Genomic DNA, 20,704 nt, shown 5'->3' on the forward strand with positions numbered 1-20,704 from the left:
TCCTGGCCACCAGTCCCCCAGCATGCTCAGCTGAGTGCGACTTCCAGCTGCCTGGTTTACAGAGAAGGTAGCAGCAGGGCCAACCCAGGGACCCCGTAAGGGTGGAGGGGAAGGTGAACAACCTGTAGACAAAGGGAAGCTCTCCCGAGAGCTCAGCCTAGCAAGAGGCTCCTCCAGCAATAGCTAAATGCAACATGCAGCCTTTGTTTGAACCTTGGCTTGAACAAACCAACTCCCCAAAAGACAGTTTTAGACTAGTATAGACTAGATATTGATAATATTAAGAAGGTATAGGTGTCCCTTCATATCCAAGGGAGATGGTTCCATGATTTCCTCAAATACCCAAATCCTCAGATGCTCAAGTCCCTTATATAAAATAGCACAGTATTTCTGGGTGTGGTGGTGCATGCTTGCAATCCCAGTACTTGGGAGGCTAAGACAAGTGGATCACAGATTTGAGGCCAGCCCCAGCAACTTTGCAAGACTCTTAGCAATTCAGTGAGACTCTGTTTCAGAAATAAAAATAGAAAGGGTCTGGGGTTCAGGGTGTAGCTCGGAGGTAGAATGCCTTGGTTTCCATCTCTAGGACCTTCTCCACAAAGCACAGTATTTGCATATAAACTACACATCCCTTCTACACATTTCAAATAATCTCTAGGTTACTTATAATACCGAGTGCAATGTAAATGGTTGTTATATTGTATGGTTTAAAGAATAATGACAAGAATACATGTTCAGTACATGTGCAATTTTTAAATGAATATTTTCAAAACACAGTTGGTTGAGTCTATGACATGGCACGCTCAGATACAGAGGGCCAACTGCATTGTTAATTTGGTTAGATGTGATAATGACAGGGTGGTTAAGTAAAAGAAAAAAATCCTCATCAACTGAGATACCTCCTGAAGTATTTACAAAAGAAATGACATGTTGTCTGAGATTCACTTTTAAAACACTTCAGCAAAATAAACAAAGCTGGCGGCAGTGGTGCGGCCTATAATCCCAGTACTTGGGAAGCCGAAGTAGGAGGATCGGAAGATCGATGCTAGCCTCAGCAACTTAGCAAGACCGTCCCTGTTTCAAAATAAAAAAAGTAAGACAGGGTGGGAAGTGAAGCTCAGAGGTAGAGACCTCTGGGGGGGGGGGGTCGGGAGAAAGGGAGGGAGGAAAGAAGGAAAGGAGGTAGGAACAGGTGTGTAACTCAGTGGCAGAATGCCCCTGGGATCAAACAAATAACTCTAAACAAAACTGATGGAGACCTCGGGGTTCATTATCCTATTCTATTTTCTTTTTTTAGATATTTGAAATTTCCCAATTTAAAAAAAAAAAAAAAAACCTCCATTACCTGGGCAGGGGAGCAAGGCCTCAACCCAGAGCTCATGTGGCCCTGGCCACAGGCTGCAGCAGGTGGGGCCCTGGGATACCATAGGGAAGGTGGCTTGGGGTCCTTCCCGGAGCCACTCCAGAGTTGAACCTCCTGCAGCTCAGGCAGCAGACGGCAGGCTCCACACTGTGCTAAGCTATTTTTGTTCCAAATTCTTGGTTATTTTTATTTGAGGCATCAGCTATGGGTCACGATGAGTCAAGTCATTTGGGAACAGGTTTCTGGGGCAGTGACAACCTGGGAGACCCACTGCCCAACCTATCTCCCTGGTGTGGCCCACAGTACTCTACCCCTTCCAGATCCTCAAGGGGGCTGAGATACTGAGAATTCTGGATCAGAGAGATTTCACTGCAGTAGATCTCATGGACATCAAAGCTGGGACATCCCTGCAAGCCCTTCCCCATCCTCCTTGGCATGACAAAGCTGGGTCTCTGGTGGACACTTGTTACCTGCCCCATCCTGGGATGCTGCAGCATTCAGGGCAAGGCCATTTTAACCTCTAATACCCAGGTAAAAGAGAAAAATATACAGGCTCACTGTTCAGAATTCCCATCCCCAAGCCATAGCCTCAGGGAACATTAGTGTCCATGCTAGCCATTGCTGACCCTACTTACACCTTAGCCCAGCTCCCTGCACTGATGCAACAGCCAGGCCAGAAGGGTTGGCAGGTGTATTAGTCTGCTTGCTACTATAATGAAATACTTGAGGCAGGCTACTTTAAAAAGAAAAGAGGTTTGTCACCTCAGATTTGGGGAGGTTGAAAGTTCAATATCGGGCAGCCCATTGTTTCCATCTCTGGAGAGAGCCTGACTTGGATGATGTGATAGCAGAAGCACATGCAAGAGCAAGGGATCTCACACTGCCGGACAAAAGGCCGGGAGCGGTGGGGCCGGGCCTGTTCTCTTAATAACAATCCTCCCTTGAAACTAACTCAGAGTCCCACAAGAGCTACCTTAAACCCTCTAAGGGAGGAGCCCCCAAACAACTGAAGGACCTCCTCGTGGGCCCCACATCTTCAAGGTTCCACCTCCTCCAGGATGATCATACTGAGGACCAACTTTGGGAGACAAACTACATTCAAACCACAGCAAAGGATGATGTGAAACCAGCATTGCCCAGAGCCAGGTCCAGGGATGGAAGGGGAGCCCGCTGGGAAGGGTCTCGCCTCCCCAGGACTTCTGGATGGTGCAGTCACTGGTGGGTGGGCAGGGAGCCACTGGGGCAGCTTGGGGCTCAGAGCTTCCTCAACCACGGGCAGCAGCATGCCAAGCCCTGGTTCCAGGTGTGCTGGAACAGGGCTGAGCTAGCCAGGCACACCTCCCCCAGCTGGGCAGCCCCAGGAAGAACCCCAGGTGCACCAGCTCACTTCAAGCCTAGCTGAAGCGGAAGGCCAATGGAGCTCTCCAGAGCGCTTTATGAGCCACTTAACCATCCCTCGACCCAGCCGCCCAAGCACAGCAGACATAATGGCAGTGTTTACACATAAAAATGGCAAGCTGTTTTACTAGCGGCTTTTAGAGTCACAATAGCAGCTATTTGGTAAAGTTTCCTCCAAATTGCAGAAACAAAGTCCAAGAGTGGAATGATGGGGCACTAAACCACTCTGAAAAGTAATCAAAGACCATTACCATCAAACACTCTGCCAAGAGCCAGGGAGGTGGCCACAGTCAGAAGAAAAATAATCTCTGCCCAGGACCCCAAGCCTGCTCATAATCCCCACTCGATCTGTGCAAGCGCCATGGTGCCTCATCTGTTACTTGTTCAGGGAACATAAATTACTGTTTTTTACATTTTAATCTTTACCCAAAGAGACACAGCTTACCTTTCCATCTCATATTCTTTCATTCCCACTTTTACAGCCTTCATTACCTGGAGGAGGGATATTAAGCAAAGACATTTGTATTAAGCAGATAAGTAACATGGCCTTATAAATAATGTATAGCATTTTTTCAAAAGAAGCTCTTCTTAAAAAAAAAAAAAAGAGCAGGGGAGATATATGTACACAGTGGTGCAGAAATGTGACAAATTGGACTTTTAAAGGGTCCAAAATCCGAAATCGTTTATTTACACCACTGTGGAGCATCTCCATTCAGAGGCCAGTAAGACACCAAGTTCCACACTATAGCTGGGAAGTGATGGGCAGGATGAGGATGGCAAAGATCTGACCAAGATGTGTTTGGTAAATACCTAATGCTAAGAAAGCTACGAAGACTATCTCTGAAAGCTTTCCCTTGCTTAACTTTCATAAAACAGGGAAAAGTAACTCCTACCAGAGATCATGTAGCCCATCAACCACCCGTTTCACTTTCTTAGGGGTTTTTTTGTTTTGTTTTGTTTTGTTTTTGGTGGTCCTGGGGGTGGAACCCAGGGGATTTTTTCTACCTCCAGGCTATACTCCCAGACCTATTTTATATTTTATTTGGAAACAGGGTGTCGCTAAGTTGCTGAGAGCCTCACTCAGTAGCTGAGGCTGGCTTTGAACCTGTGGGATCCTCCTGTCTCAGCCTCCCAAGCGCTGGGATTATAAGCGTGCACCCCTACACCAGGCTCACCCTTATCTGTTTCTTAACACAAAACTGCAACATTCCTAATGGGCACTTGCCAGCCCAGCACCCTGTACCACTCCCAAACACACACTTCCTTATTTGCTCTTGTTCCTCTGTAAAATGGGAAGTTGGGAACATGATCATGTAAACATGTTTCAGAAAATGGATGGTGGCAGTAGATGTGCTGGAATCATAACTGCCACAACGCCAGGAAGGAGAGTCCTGCCCTCCCGGAAGTGGGCTCATTCTGCTGGAAATTCTCTGGAGACTAGTGTCTACTACTCTCATGAAGGTGAGAGCAGGTAAGGAGCTAGGATGTCCCTGCCCAGAGCCTACTAGGGAAGAGAACAAGGTCACCATCTGCTAAACTTTCTGCCTCCACAGATTGTTGGGGGTTAGAGCCTGGCTATGACCATTCATCTCTTACCCTACACATAGCAATTCTGCCTGCCCAGCCAAAGCCTGCACCCAACTTACCTCCCGGTGAGCCTCGCTAGAGATTCTATTGGTATAGCGCAAAACCTCCAGCTCCATGTCTGTCTTGAACACGCGGCTTCAGAGAGGAGAAAAACAGTGAGTTAGTGACCTCCACCAGGGACACCCAACCCACCCTGTGTGGCCTGGAAGCTAGGCCTGCCTGTGGCCACACAGGGCCAGGGGAGGGCCCCAAGCCCCGGAGGAAGACGATGCCCCTTCCCTAGAGGGGAGCAGAGTGGCTGCCCATCCCACTAACACCACACACGGACAGCCAGTTCTCAGTAGCCAGAGCCAAAGCCACTGTGGGTGGACACTGGCTGCACTGCCCGACTCGCCCCTTTGCAGAACCAAAGCATTTGTCCCCTAGTTGCTGGGAGTGCTGGTAGCCAAGCAGTCCTCTCTAGGAGGTTTCCTCGACTGGAAGGAGGGAGGACCGACCCAGTTCCCTTGTTTCAATTACAGACATCTCCTCTGGGCCACTCCAGCACCAAGGGATGAGCCCCAAGGAACCAGCTGAGGCAGCCTGTGATTGCACTACAGCCCAGGCCTGCTGCTTCCCTCGGACACACGTGTTCATCCCAAGAGCACTCCTCAACATGCTTGTCCACTCATCTCGGAAACGCAGCCCCCCAAGAACCCAAACTGGAAAGGCCTTGTACTCCACGCATATATAAAATGCTGTACCTAACCTACTAGCCAAATATAAAAGGAAACCTGTACTTTTTTGATATTCAGAAATAGGAAAGAATATATTCCAGTAAAAAGGGAGACAGAGGAAAAGAAGGAATAAATTGATAAAGATAAGATGATACAACGTGATAGTTTTAAAAAGTGAAGTTTAATCAGAAATATAATTAAGCCAGGCATGGTGGCACATATCTATAATCCCAGCACTTCAAAGCCTCAGCAACTTCACAAGACCCTCAGCAATTTAGTGAGACCCTGTTTGAAAATAAAAAATAAAAGAGGGCTGGAGGTGTATCTCAGAGGTAGAACATCCTTAGGTTCAATTTCCAGTATCCCCCCTACATATATAATTGTATACACACACAGACACACACACACACACACACACACACACACACACACACACACTCCCCCTCCCCCATCCTTCTCTCTCTCTCTCTCTCTCTCTCTCTATATATATATATATATATATATCTATATCTATATCTATATATATATATATATATATATATATATGAAAGAAAGCCCAGGATATGCAGGACAGCAAGTAGAAGGAAATAGACCAAACAATGTTATGTGCATATATGAATGTATCACTATGAATTTCACTATTATGTACAATTATAATGAACCGATAATTTTTTGGTGAGTGCGGGTCTGGGGATGAAACCCAGGGGCATTCGATCTCCGAGCTACACCCCTGCCCTATTTTTTATTCTTTTTTTGAAACAGGGTCTCACTGAGTTGCAGAGGGCCTCACTACATAGCTGAGGCTGTCCGCGAACCGCGATCCTCCCATCTCAGCCTCCTGAATGCTGGGATTACAAGCATGCACTACACCATGCCTAGCTTATAATTAACCAATAATTTTTTTTAAAAAAAGAAACTAGAACTCAAAATATGTAGTCGGAGAATAAACTGGATTAATTTCTGTATAAAAAAGCAATAAGAAGCTTAAAAACTCTTGGTGACATGATGAAAAATGTTTCTTAACTAGATATGAGAAAAGAAAGTCAAATAAAACTCTAAGAAATATAAGTACAGAAGCCATGTTGATTTATATGGTACCAAAGTAACACCATGCATATTACTTTCCAGTAAAAGGGGGGAAATTCGATCCAGGGGTCAACCTAGCATCACTGCTGGTAGGTCACCTACATATTACTTGTATATTAATGTGGTACAACAAAAAATATGGCTTTAGTTCTAATACCCACTTTGCAAGAAATATGGAGATGGAAGAACAAGTTAAACACCACCACAAAGGCCGGGCGTGGTGGCGCACGCTTGTAATCCCCGCGCTTGGGAGGCGGAGACAGGAGGATCGCGCAGGTTCAAAGCCAGCCGTGCGCGCTGGCTTAGGAGACCCTGTTTCCAAATAAAAATGTAAAAATAGGTGTGGGAGTGTAGCCTGGAAGCAGAAGGGTTTCCAGGAATCCCAGTACCACCAAACCAAACGAAACCAAACAGAACAAAAAATCAAACAAAAAAGACCACCCACCACAAAGGAACCACCATACAAATCCAGAAGGTGGGATGTTCTGCAGCACTAAATGCCAACCTTTTTCAGTAAGTCAGTTTGAGTCTATAGTTTGGGTCTTATTATTATTATTTTTTTTTTTGGTTCTTGCAATTGAACCCAGGGGCTTTCTACCTCTGAGCTAAACCCCCAGCCCTTTTTTCTTATTTTTTTTTTTTTGAAACAGGGTATTGTTAAGTTGCTGAGGCTCACCTCAGACCTGCAACCCTCTTGTTTCATCCTCCCAAGTACTGGAATGACAGGCATGCACCACCATGTCCAACTTAGACTGTGAATGGCATCCAAAGGCTATGTGTTGAACACTGATCACCAGCCTATGGTGCTGTGGGGAACATTTAAGAGGCGGAGCCTAGGTGGAAGAAGTTAGTGTTCTGGCAGGAGATGCTGAGACCCAAGCCCTTCCTCTCCCTCTCTCTGCTTCCTGGCCACCATGAAGTAAGCAGCTTTTTCCTATCACATGCACGGCCATGATGTATAACCTCATCACAGGCCCAAAGCAATGGGGCCAAGCAGCCATAGACTGCAATCTCTGGAACTACAAGCCAGAATAAATCTTTTGTCTTTATAAGTCGATTACCTCAGGCATTTTATCACAGTAATGGAAAGCTGACTAATAGAGTCAGTATCACCAGTAAAAAAAAGTCATAACAATCAAGTAATATATAGGAGCCAAATTGGATATGTCCAGGAAAACTGAGGAAATTCCTGCTTGTATTTTAACTTTAAATTTTTATTAATATATTTTAATTGACATATAGTAATTGTACCTATGTATGGAATATAATGTGGCATTGCAATCCATGTGTTATATAATGATCAGATCAGGATAACAGACATACCTATCACCTCAGACATATATCTAAATCTTCTCTACTAGTTATTGTACACCATAGCAACTGTAGACCACTGTTGTCAACCATAGTCATCCTGTGGTGCCAGAGAACATTAGAAGTTCTTCCTCTGATCTAACTGCACCTCTCTACTGGTTGACCATCTTCTCTTCATCCTCCTTCTCCGCCACCCTCTCCAAAGTTTGGTTGTATTTCCTAACTTTCAACAATGTATATATACTGCTTTTGTTATAATGAGAAGTTTATAACTCTGAAAGGAAAAAAACACACCTATACTACAAAACAGAGAATAAACTAAAATATGGAGTTTGAATTTTCGACAACCGATGACATATATGGGAAAAAACCAAAAACCTACATTCTTGATGCTAGAGCACCCTGGGAAGGTAACGCTAGACTCAAAGAGAAAGACCTTCCACCCGGGGTATGTTTCTTAGGTCTGCACAGACCACAGATATAGTGATAACAAAAACTCAGTTTCATGTTTTCAATTTTTTGTTTGTTTAGATCTTTTAGAGTAAACTTACCCCCAAAACACATAAGATTTACTGATACCATAAACACAAGGGAAATATTAAGAATTCTGACATGGAAACAGTGCCAAAGGCTTGAGGTGAAGGTGGAAAGGCCAAAGGTACCCTCCTGCAGCCTCAGTTCACCCCCTGGGGAAGATGGTGCAGAGAATTCACGGGGCAAAACATAAAGGAGGACCGAGGGCATGGCAAGATGGTTAAGGGCACCAATGATCCCACCATTAAGAGCGAGGCATGGGCAGGGGCAGGGTTTTATTTCAATCTACCTTCCCTGTTCTGAATCTGCACTACTGATGTTTTCTAACAAGTGCACATATGACTTTGTTAACACTTAAAACTTCAAGGAGGTGCTGCTTTAGTGACAAATATCCATTCATCTATCCCACCTTTCCAAAGTGTCGATGTGATTGATGCTCCTGGTATGGGCAAGAAGAGGAACCATGTAAACACACCCTTTCCTCGTGGAGCTCAGAGGCTCAAGAGAAAGAAATACCAGACAAGGAAACCAACAATTACCAAGTGGAGGAGGGCTGCCAGAGGGGGAGGGGAGCAGGGGAAGGGGGAGTCCAGATGCTATGAGTGGGCATAGGCCCAGTGCAGAGGCCTGCACGGCTGAGACCTGGGGAGTGGGCAGAAGAGCCTGGAGATGGATCGAGGGAGCTCAGTGTACCCCTTTTAACATTTACCAGCTCCACTCTTTTTACTAAATGTGGCCCTCCATTCTTTTATAAGCTCCTACATGACCACCTTTCCCTCTTACAAAGGGGTCACTCAAGCACCATCAAGATCAGCAAAGCACGAATATCTGATCAATGCCCGCTACTCTGTCCAGAGCCCTCCTCTATCTCCAGGTCTGTCCTCCCCAGCTGACCAGAGAACCCAGGAGCTGGCCTTAGCCAAGACTGCCCAGAACAGAGCCCAAGGCAGTTCAAGAATAGCAGGGAAGGCAGCCATCCCTCAGGGACTTCACACCCGCAGCCACTGACTCACGTCTCCATGACACCACACAGCTGGCTCAGACAGCCATTTGTCAATGCAAATGAGAAAGGCATTCTGCAGCATACCACTGCCCTCCAAAACCTTCCAGGGAAGGTAGGGAAGCAAATCACCATCCCAGAGGGACTGTTCCCTGATGAACATCCTTTCTTGAGGAGGCAGACCCCAAAGCCCATTCATCACCAGAAAGCAAGACTGGTGGCGGCCCCACCTGGAGACCAGAATTCTTGCTCCTGTTTCCTGAGGGGGCGGGTCCAGAGACATGGGTAGAACTCAGAAAGCACTTAGGGTCTTGGGGTCCAAATCCATTTGCAGGATAACCTAGCAACCCTGTGTCTCATTCTCCACTGCCACTCTCCATAGGGTATGGATCTTGAATGCAGCAATGACCACAGAGCAACAACACAGGAGGAACCAGGCTTAGCTTGTGCCCACCTCTGGCCCTCTGTCTCCCTCTGATCCTCTATTGAGCGCAAGTCCCTGGCCCATCCCTCTAAGTACCACTCTTGCCAACACTTCACACTTCCTAGGGCCTGTGCCCATCCATCCTCCTGAACCTCACCCTGGCCAGATCCACACCTGCTTAAGGGCTGCAGCCCACACGCTCCCAGGAGCCCTGTGCACCTGGGCTCTGCCGGCCCCAGCATCCAGGAGCATGCAGAGGGCCTGCTCTCAACTTCTCCATCTTCTCTACCCCTGACCCCCTCTCAACACACAAGCACCGTCTCAGCAGATGAATGAACTCTGCTTCTCCTCTACCAGGATCACAGAAGCCAGCAGATGGGATACTTCTGCCTCCCCTCCCCCAAACTCCCAACCCCCAGCCCTAGCTCACCTTCTCCTCTCCCTCCTCTTCTGAGAAGCCTCCTCATCTCACACACACCTGGGCTCAGGGTACCAGTCCACTACCTCCATTCTCCTGCCCCTCTTACTCCACTAAAACAGGCTCCGAATGTACTCATGTCCTTCCCCTCCTCCACACAAACCTCTTCTCCAGCCAGTTCCCTTCAATCTCTAGCATTCCAACAGCCCTCCTCTCTGCTCACTTCCTTCTAGAATATGGGGTCACAGGTACACACCACCTATTCTTCTCCCCTCTCTGTCCCTTTCCGCTTTGCTTTCGGTACCTGCTCCCAGTTCCTGTCCTGGCACAGGCCTCTGGCCTGGGAGGTCCCCTGGTACTTAGAGCCCAACATGAGAGAACTTCCACTGTGTCCCCAACTCTACAATCCTGTTGCTGAAAGTGGACACCTGGGTGCCATCCTCGACACCTCCTTCTGTCTATCCCTCACATCCTACATCAGACCCATGGCCAAGGGCTGCCATTTTGCCTACACAAGCTCTTCTTTACCCACATCCCACTCTCTCCAATCTCTAGCAGCCTCCAGCTCTGCCTGTTTTCTGAGAGTAGCTGGGGATCCTGAAGAAATACACATCTCCTCCAGCCTCTATTGCTCACAACCTGTCAGTGGCCTCTAGGTATCCCCAAGATGAAGGTAAAGCTGAGCAGCACCATGACTTCTGGGCTCTCCAGGCCTCCCCAAATACTCCCCACCTGCAGCTTCCTTCTTCCTTTGTCCAGAACTCCCTTTCACCCAAGTAAGCAGCCTCTAGCTCCCACTGATACCACACCTTCCCCAAGACTGGGGAGGGCCCCCTGAGTCCCCTGAGCCTTGGTTAAATCTTCTCTGTGCTCCCAGGGCAGTCTATACGAATCCTGAGAGAGCTGTCACATTTGTAATTCAAGTCTCTTCCAAAAGGCCAGAGCCCTGCAGGGCAAGGTCCCAGAGTGCCCAAGACACACCTGATCCAAAGCTGGCTCATGGGAACTAGGGCTTGTCAACACTACCTGGATACTTTCCAGCTCGCACCCATCTGGAAATCATCCTATTTCCAGCAAGGAGAGTGAATGGCCTCATTTTAAGAAATGCTCCCTTCCCCAGGTGAGCTGATCGGGTCAGATGGGGCCGAACCCTGCTCAGCTGGTCAGACAGGGCAGTGCAGGTGCAGCCTTCTGGGGCCCCAGTAGCCCAAACTCTTCCCACCACTGCCTGGCTGGGCTGCACAGGGAGGAAGAGGCAGCCCAGGACTGGTGCCCCTTGGAGCCCACATTTCCAGGCTCCCCCTGTCAGCTGTATCAACCTCCTGGAGATGATACAGTCACCAGCCCCTCCACTGGAGGAAGAAGACTCAACTCATACGCACTCTAGCCTGAGCAGTGATAACGAGCATTTCAGCCTTTGTGGCCAGAGCCCAGCTTTCTTTTCTGATTTTACTTAGAGGAGAGGGACATACTGGGCCTCTCGCTGGTTTAACCAGGACTTTTTTTTTTCCTCATTAAAAAATATATCATATAGAATCTGGGTATGTTGTTCCACAAAGGCAGTGCTCTGATGAAACCAGCCTGGCTGTGCTTTGGCCTGGCCCAAATTGATCTAAGCTAACACAGATGTCTGCGTGCATGGGCTTAACCAATTATCCATTAGGGGCTCTGGGCCTGCCATCTCACTGAGTGGTTAGGCAGAGAGGAACCGTCTGGCCTGGCCCAGTTATCTCTAAGACACAAGACACTGTTTTAGATTACTACAGAAAATGAGAATGCCCGGCATGCTGCAAGTTTCCTTCTCATCTGGTGAGGTTCCTTCAGCCACTCCTCAGCAAGAACAAATGGTGAGTGGTGAGCAAAAGGAGACTCACCAGGCTCTGCACCCCCAAGGGCTCTGGGGAGGGATGCTCAAGGGTACACAGTCTCAGCCTCATGAGAAATAGGACCCACAAGCTTGATATTCCAACAACAGACAGACCCCCCCCTCTTCCAGAAAAAACAAGAAGACCACTGCTCAGGGCAGGTCAACACAGATGTTCCTAAGAAGCTGCAGCAGATGGCAGCTGAGTCTTTCCAGACAGGAGAGGAGATGACTGGCATGGACCAGGAGCTGTGAGCACTACTCAGCTCAGGCAGAGCTGTGGGCTTATGGGCATATCCATGAGCACCACACCGAGGGTGCAACCTCTGCGTGGCAGGTTGACAGAGTGGAAGCTCCTGCCCCACCCTGGGCTCAGATCTCCTGCTACAGGCCTGAAGTGACAAAATCTGATTACACAGAGATTTAGCTACACAATTTTTTTTCTGCTCTTAAATGTTCACAGATAATGCTGAGCATGGTTGTGTATACTTGTAATCCCAGTAATTGCGAGGCTGAGACAGAAGGATCACAGGTTTGTGGCCAGCCTCAGCTACTTAGTGAGGCCCTCCACAACTTAGTGAGACCCTGTTTCAAAATAAAGAATAAAAGAATGCCCCTGGGTTCAATCCCCAGTACTAGGGGGAAAAAATGTTCTCTGGTAGCAAAACTGCCTCTAACCATTAAATCCAGGAGTGAGACATCAATTAGCTGAAGTCTGAATGCTCCACTGATTAACATTACCGAGGCAGGATGAGGTATTTTCAAAATCAGTCTCTAAGCATCAAAGTGCCACCATATTAAACAAAAACCATTAAAAAAAAAAACAAAACAGGAATTCCATCTCTCCTGAAAACAAATGTGCAGGAATGATTCTGTGGGATCCAGATAGACAAGTGTTCAATACCACAGGGCCCCCCAACCATCCCAAGACCAAGTGGTGCAGAAGATAAAATCCCAGAACAACAGGAGGTATAGAAAAGAAATGAGCTGGTTGGAATTAAATACATTCAGGAGGATCGATCAAAACTCTTCTCAGCCAGCATAGTGGTACACATCTGTAATCCCAGTACTTGGGAGGTTGAAACAGGACAGTTGCAGGTTTGAGGCAACTTAGCAAAATTTATTTTATTTAAAATAAAATTACTTTATTTCAAAAGAAAAAGAGCTGAGGGTATAGCTCCTAGGTCCAATCCTCAGCACCCAAAACAAACAAAACAAAACTCTTCTCAAAGAAATCAGAGTCAAGCTGTGAGCTGAGCATGCCTGAGACCTGGCTGGGGACAACAGATATGGAAGGGAGGCCCACTTCACACCTGGACCAGGGCCTGGCTGTGCAAGCCCACATCCTGTTGTTCTGCCACCTTTGCGTACACAGTAACTCATATTCTCTTTCTGCACTGGGAATCTCACTTTTCATTTGGCTTTGCCATTAAATAAAGGGGTAAATGCCTATTCATTAGGAAACAAAGATGAACAAACATAGTGAAATATTTTTCAAATACACACCAAGAATTGAGGTCATCATGTATATAATTTGTAGAATTTGGGGCATGTTACCCGGGAGATCGGGTCCTGGGGCACTTTTGCCCCTGAACCACCCAAAGTTTATTATCTCTTGTGCACACAGAAGGCAGGGAGGCAGAAATAGATATGTTACCACTGCCTACTTAATGCATGCAGGACACTTTCACTCCGTGTAATTAACAGTTCTAAAACCAGCGTATGACTCAATTGAACAGCATCACTTAAAACCCAAGAAGGCACGCGGCAATTGCTGATATGCTTGTTCTTCCGTGACACCTCTGAGGTACTTAGCTGGGACCCAAGGCACTGAGCTATTAGACAGAATGAAGGCATCTCCTTTTATTTCCTATCCTACCTTCAGATCAATTTCATCATCTGCAAAACTGCAAAGTAGAACCTCAGCCTAAATTATGGAAGTGAGACGCCTGCTCTTATTAAGTTTCAACTTTTGACCTACACATTCCAAGTGCAGTACCCAGCACAGGAAAGAAATGATCAGTTATGATCTCATATTTGTGGGGAAGAGTATGATTATAGAGGAATTTACAGGAAATCAAAAAGGCACTACTTGAGAGAATGGGAAACAATAAAACAGTCACACAAAGGAAATGAATGACAACCAAACAGAAATGAGAAAGCAAGCTTCCCTGTGCTAGAGAGGCTGCTCATGCCCCCCTCCCCCATCAGATAGGCTCAGGGAGGAACCCCACATCCCCTGCCAAGCACTAGCTGATGCCAAAGAGTCTTAGCTGCACGGCTCCTACCTTCCAGCCTTCCTACAACTTGGCCTCAGCCCAAGATCCATTCAGATGGCTCCCAGCACTTTGTGCCTGCAGTGGGACCAGGAGTGAACGGGCAGGAAGGTTGACAGCAGGCCCTGGCCACAAGGGTGCTCCTTTTGAGCCATAAGGGGCCAAACAAGATGATGGAACCAACAGCCTAGACTCAACTGGTTTTTCTTTGGGCAAGTCACTAACCTCCCTGGGCTTCAGGTTCCTCATCTGCAATATGGGGGTAACTAAACACTACCTCCTATAATGAACAAAAAACCTCTTTGAATGAAATAGCATGCCCAGTGCTTAGCATAGTCTCTTGATCACTGGGAGTCTCAACAGGTAGCAACATTGTTGAGATGTGCGGGCATTCATTCCTTGCTCCTTCCACCAACTTTGCAGGTGAGCAAAGGAGGAGGCTGGGTGGATTCTCACAATCTCATGGCCAGTTAGGTATTGCTACATTCCCTTTCTATGCACAAAGCAGCTGAGGCTCAGAGTAGTTATGCGCATTCCTAAGGGATGTGAGCTGGGGTTAGAGCTGGCAGGTTCTCCCCTGGCAGCTTCCTCCACACACAGAGAGGGCAGTCAAGACCCAGGAGTCCAAAGAAGCAACAACGACTCCTGTTTAATGTTGCCAGAAGCCACTCCTGTCCAGGAAGTGAGGGGCCTGCCCTCTGCTCCACTGCACGCAGGTACTGCAATGGATCTATTGAGACTGGCTGCCTCACTGCAGAGACTGGGCCGTGCTATTAAAACACACCCCTGAGGCAGCAAGGACAATGTGACATTTTTTAAATCGTTCTTCTGCCATCAAATGCCAAATAAGTCCTTTCTGCTGCTCACTTTAATAAAATTGAGAGGTATCCTATGAACGCAGGCTTCACCTTAGAGCCTTGGAAATATCACTAGAATTATAGCATGCGTGCTTCAAGTGATGAGCTAACAGCTCATCCCTGAGGGAGATGCTGGCGTGCACAACCCAGCCACAGCTTCACAGCGCCCAGTGTAGGCGACCTCGAGGCAGTCAGGGAGGTAGCGTAAGCACACACGGGCGTTCCGAATACCCAGGGCTCTGTCAAGTGAGGGCTGCTGAGAGGCCTGGCATCTGGTACTTCATTCAAACAAGACAAGGTGGCCATAAGCCTGAAGGACCATGACCACCCTCACAGAGTGTATGGCATGTCAGTCACTCACAGCGAGGATGGCCTGCCTGGCCTCCATCTCTCTGGAGGACCAATACCTACACTTGTCAACAGCTCTCAGATCTCCACCTCTGTGGTCCTCTCTTCCACTGGCACCTGCCTCAGACTCAACAAACCCAAACAAGTCCCAGATTTGCCACAGCATCTGCCCTTCCCAGTCATCCCCTGTCAGTGAGGCACCACCCAGCTGCTCAGGATAAAATCCCTAAGTCACCTTCACTCCATCAGGGCTGGCTCCTCCTGGGAGCTTGCTTCTTCACTGCTACTTTTCCTCTCACATCTGTCACACCACCCCCTCCACAGCCACCTGGATCTCTGTGACAGCCTCCTCCCTGTCGTCCTGTTCCTGATCTTGCCCTACGCCTCAGCATCTACTTGGAGGCCAAAATGGTATTTGGAAATGCAGACCTGACCCCATAGTCCTCTGCTTCAACCATCAAGGGTCTCCTTGTTGTCCATTTCTCTTAAGACAATGTCAAAACTGACACAAAGCCTGGCCTGGCCACTGCCCAGTTTCCCTACCCTCCTCAGGCTCCACAACCCTGGTTCCACATGGTCCAAAAAGGCCATCACTCTTTCTCTAGTCTCTTTGAAACAAATGTTCCCTCGGCCTAGACCACTCTCTCTCCTTTTCTAATAGCTGATGCCTGCTCACCCCGGGGTCATAGTGCTGTTCCCAGGCTCCAAGGGCTAGGTGAGTCTGAGCTCCTAACTGGATGGAAAAATGTCACCACCCAGGCTTAGGATCAGAAATGAGAAGTCTACACATCTCCTAGTCACATGGTAAGATGGCAAAGCCCAATCCCCCTCTTCTACACTCATAATAAGTATAGCCACACAACAAAGAAAAAACAATCTGCTGGTATCAAAAAGGAACTTGATGACTTAAAGAAAATCAGTGGCACATAAGAGTTGGAGGGCCATTCCCAGAGACTACAGAGGCCGCACCCTCCCTTGAGAAGTCTGCTCGCATCCACCGCACAGAAACCAGCTGTGTTCAGATAAGGGCTGCCTAGGAAGAAAGGGTAACAAAAGGATGGCACATTTGTCAAGACACTTATGCAACAGGAGGAAAACCTTTCTAGAAATGGGACTGGGTATGACTTTACTTCTATATTTTACACTAGCTACCTTCTATCTGAACAACTTATGTGTGACTTTCTTATGGTGGAAGTTTTTTTGTTTTTGTTTTTGTTTTGGTGGTACTGGGGTTCCTAGAAACCCTTCTACCTCCGGGCGACACTCCCAGACCTATTTTATATTTTTATTTGGAAACAGGGTCTCTTAAGCCAGCGCGGCTGGCTTCGAACCAGCATGATCCTCCTGTCTCTGCCTTCCAAGCACGGGGATTACAAGTGTGCGCCATCATGCCCGGCATGGTGAAAGTTTTTGAAAGACTGAAAATAAAGGAAATGACAAATGAAGTTTGATATTCATTTACTTGATGAAAAACATTAACCTACATCTACAAAGCTATATCTATAAAGTAACTTATGCCCTTTCAAAAAATACTAGCTAGCCAACAAAAAAATCCACACAAAACAGAAAAGGCTGAGAGAAAGTTCTGGGGACCAGTTTTCTGAATGTCCCTCTCAAGTTGGGTAGGTAAGAACAACAAATGAGCTCCCATCTCCATGAGCTGAGCAAAATAAACAACAAGGTGGCTACAGGCCATACTCACCATTCAACAATCTCCGGGTGAAGAAGGGTGTTATTGACATTGAACCTACGGAGAGAAAACAAACCAGGCCTATCAGTTCAATGGTCTACCATGTCCCAGTGAAAAGTACCTCATTTAACATACATACACCATGACCAAAAGGGGGCCCCGCACTTTAAGTTCCTGATTCCTTGACCTATAAGAAGGTCTGCGACCCCCTTTCTGCAGCAGACCTGGCAGCCTGGGCCATATCCTCCAAGTGCAATCAGCTGGAAAGCAAGCTTTGTGGCTTCACAGCACCAGCACCCATCCCCACTAGACAGACAGCAGAGTCTTTCCTGTCAAGCACACCAATGTATCCATGATGGGAGTACCAGAAAGAAAAGAGGGAGTGAAGAGTAGAAAGAATATTTTTAAAAATAATGGCCAAGAGCTTCATTAACTTGAAAACATTAACCTACACCTATAAAGCTCAAAGAACTTCAAACAGGATAAATTCAGAGATATCCACACCTAGACCCAGATATTCAAACTTTCAAAAGAAAAATACAGATGGTCTCCAACTTACAATAGTTCACCTTTTCAGAACAAAAATCAAACAACAAAAAGCACTTAGCATCCTCTGGAAATCTACCTTCATGAACAAACAGAAAGATACTGTGACAAATTTGCATTCTTTTATGTATTTGTTTTTCATCCCACTCCACCATCGGTAGGGTGGTATCATCTACTTTGGGGACCTATGATCTAGACTTACAATGGTTAAACTTAATTTTTTCTTACTCTACAAAGGATTTATCAGGATATCTCACCCCATTGTAAATTGAGGAACATCTATAGCCTGAAAGCAGCAAGAGTGCATGGCAGATTTCTCATTAGAAACTATAAAAAACAGATGGCAGTGGGGTAACATATTCAAAGTTTTGCAACGAAAAAAACGAAACTGAATAAAAAAGTCTATATCCATCAGGGCTATGCTTCAAATATGAAGAGAATTAAAACACTTTAAATAAACAAAAACCAAAATTTATCACTACCAGATCTATGGGAATCCTTCCAACTCAAATGAAAAGACACTGCAGAGTAACTTGAATCTGGATGAAGAAAAAAAATGATATTGGTAAAGGTAACCATATCAACATATAAAAATAGCATAAATATATTTTTTGTTGTTTCTATCTCTCCTTTTTCTCCTATCTTAAAATACAACTGCATAAAGCTATAAGTATAAATCTGTGGTAAGCACAAAATGTACAAGGGTGTGATTTATATGCAATAACAGCAAAAAAGAGAGGGAGAAAATGAAAATTCATAGGGGTGAAGTTTTAGTATACTGTTGACACTCATGCAAACTCTATATGTTTTTTTATATTTTTATTGGTGCACTGTAATCATATATCACATTGGAATACAGGACTTGAGAGGATATACAAGCACACATCATCCAATTAGCCCTCATCCAATCCCCATCCCATTCCTTCCCTCTCCCTTAATCCCATGCTTGATTGGTGATTATCTTTGATACATTTGTTTACGTACCTCCTGAGTTTTAAAGAGGTTCCATCCTCCCCCATCCCATCCCCTCTAATTGGTCACCTTAATTGCTTCTCTACAGGGCCCTTTCTACTACTCGACCTCCTCCTGTTACCCCTTTCCTCCTAGTTTTTGCTAATTAGGGGAAGCATCTGGTTTTTATTTTCTGTGATATTTCTCTGTGCATGCCGCATTGCAAGTACCAATCCCACTCTTGACGACCCCAGTAGTGGCCTGGCCACCTAGAGGACTCTGATCCAGACCTCGCTGGCTCCTGCACCGGCCTTGCCTCATAGAGGCCCCAATCCTGGCCTCGCTGGCCCCCACACTGGCCCAACCCCTCGGCCGGCTCCGATCCTGGCCTCGGAGGCCCCAGCACTGGCCTTACCCCTCGGCAGGCTCCAATCCTGACCTCGGGGGACCCAGCACCGGCCTTGCCTCACAGCAGGCTCTGATCCCGGCCTCGCTGGCCCCAACACTGGCCTAACCCCTTGGCAGGCTCCAATCTCGGCCTTGGAGGCCCCAGCACAGGCCTTGCCTCACAGCAGGCTCTGATCCAGGCCGCAAACTATATTTTTATAAGTTTAATAGGTAAACTGTAATCTCCAGAGCAATCACTAATAATAATAATAACAATGAAAACATACAGAAAATAAAATAAAAAGAAAATAAAAATAGCAGAATTTAAAAAATTATGAACTGGATGCAGCTCAGTGGTGGAGTGCTTGCTCAGCATGTGTGAGGCCCTGGATTTGATTCCCCAGTACTGGAAATGAAGGAAAAGACAGGCAGGCAGGTAGACAAAAGAAGCTAGTAACAGAGATGTAGAAAAACAAAAATAAGACATATAGAAAACTTATTTTTAATGGCAGAGGTCCTTCGTTATTGCCAATTGCTTTACATATAAATGGATTATTTTTCCAATTAAAAAGCAAGAACTGCCGGGCGTGGTGGCGCACACTTGTAATCCCCATGCTTGGGAGGCGGAGATAGGAGGACCATGCAGGTTTGAAGCCAGCCGCACTGGCTTAAGAGATCATGTTTCCAAATTAAAAAAAAAAAAAAAATATATATATATATACATACATATACATAGATAGATAGATAGTCTGGGAGTGTAGCCCAGAGGTAGAAGGGTTTCCAGAAACCCCAGTACTACAAAAAAAAAAAAAAGCAAAAAACTGGCAGAATGGATTTAAAAATGATCTAACTATATGCTCTAAAGAGATAAACTTTAAGGACACAAGTAGGTTGAAAGTGAAAATGAGAAAATGTGTATTATAAAAACAGAGGCCAAAAATGAGCTGGAATACAAACACCAGATAAAATAAACTTTATGACAAAAAAGTTTTACCAAAGAAGACTTTTTATCATGTTAGGTCAATCCATGAGAAGATATAACAACTACAAACATACATACTTAACAACAGAGCCTCGAAATATGATTCCAAAACTGATAGAACTAAAGAGGGGGGAAAAAATCAACATTAGCTGGAGACTTCAAAAATCTACCTTCGATAATGGATACAACTAGACCAGAAGAAACAGACGATTCAACACTACAAACAACTAGAGTTAACTGTCATCGCTATACTATTCCACCCAACAGCAGCAGGATATCTACTTTCTCAAATGTACCTAGATCACAGTAGAATTGACTATAAGTTAGATTATAAAACAAATCGTAATAAATTAGAACAGAATGAAATCATACTAAGTATGCCCTCTTGCCACAGTAGAATAAAATAAGAAATTAATAACAGGGAAAAAACAAGAAAATCCTCAAATCTGTAAAAACTAAACAATACACTCCTAAACAACCAATAGGCCAATGAAGAAATCACAAGGGAAACCAGCAAATACTGAGACAAATGAAAACGGAAATGCAGTATGTCAGAACTTAGAAAAATGAAAGAGGAGACCTCACTACCAACTTTACAGAAATAAAAAGAATTATAAGGCAATATGATATAAAACTATATGGTAACAAATTGGATAAACTATTTGAAATGGACAAATTCTTAGAGAGAAACCAATCCAACTGATGTAATAAATTTAAAAATCTGAATAATTCAATAACAAGTAAAAAGATTAAGTTAGTAGCCAAAAACTTCTTATAAAAAAAAAAAAAAGCCCAGCTGGGTGTGGTGGTGTATGCTTGTAATCCCAGTACTTGGGAGGCTGAGACAGGAGGATCACAGATTCACAGCCGGCCTCAACTACTTAGTGAGGCCTTCCACAACCTAGTGAGACCCTATTTCAAACAAAAAATTAAAATAGGGTGGGGCGTGTAGCTCAGAGGTAGAAT

At 45.8% G+C, this 20,704-nt stretch overlaps 1 protein-coding gene across 1 annotated transcript in view; it reads right to left on the bottom strand.

The window, feature by feature from the left end:
• The window catches only part of PEPD (peptidase D), a gene marked incomplete at both ends in the record, with an annotated part of 131,016 nt that overhangs the window by 64,498 nt on the left and 45,814 nt on the right, over window positions 1–20,704 (bottom strand). The window contains 3 exons of the mRNA XM_080703549.1: window positions 3,207–3,253; window positions 4,408–4,483; window positions 16,885–16,929. Coding sequence (XP_080559675.1) covers window positions 3,207–3,253; window positions 4,408–4,483; window positions 16,885–16,929 — 168 coding nt within the window. The remainder of the gene's footprint in view (window positions 1–3,206; window positions 3,254–4,407; window positions 4,484–16,884; window positions 16,930–20,704) is intronic.

Source organism: Muscardinus avellanarius (genome assembly GCF_963383645.1).
Source record: "Muscardinus avellanarius genome assembly, chromosome: 10".
NCBI lineage: Eukaryota > Metazoa > Chordata > Mammalia > Rodentia > Gliridae > Muscardinus > Muscardinus avellanarius.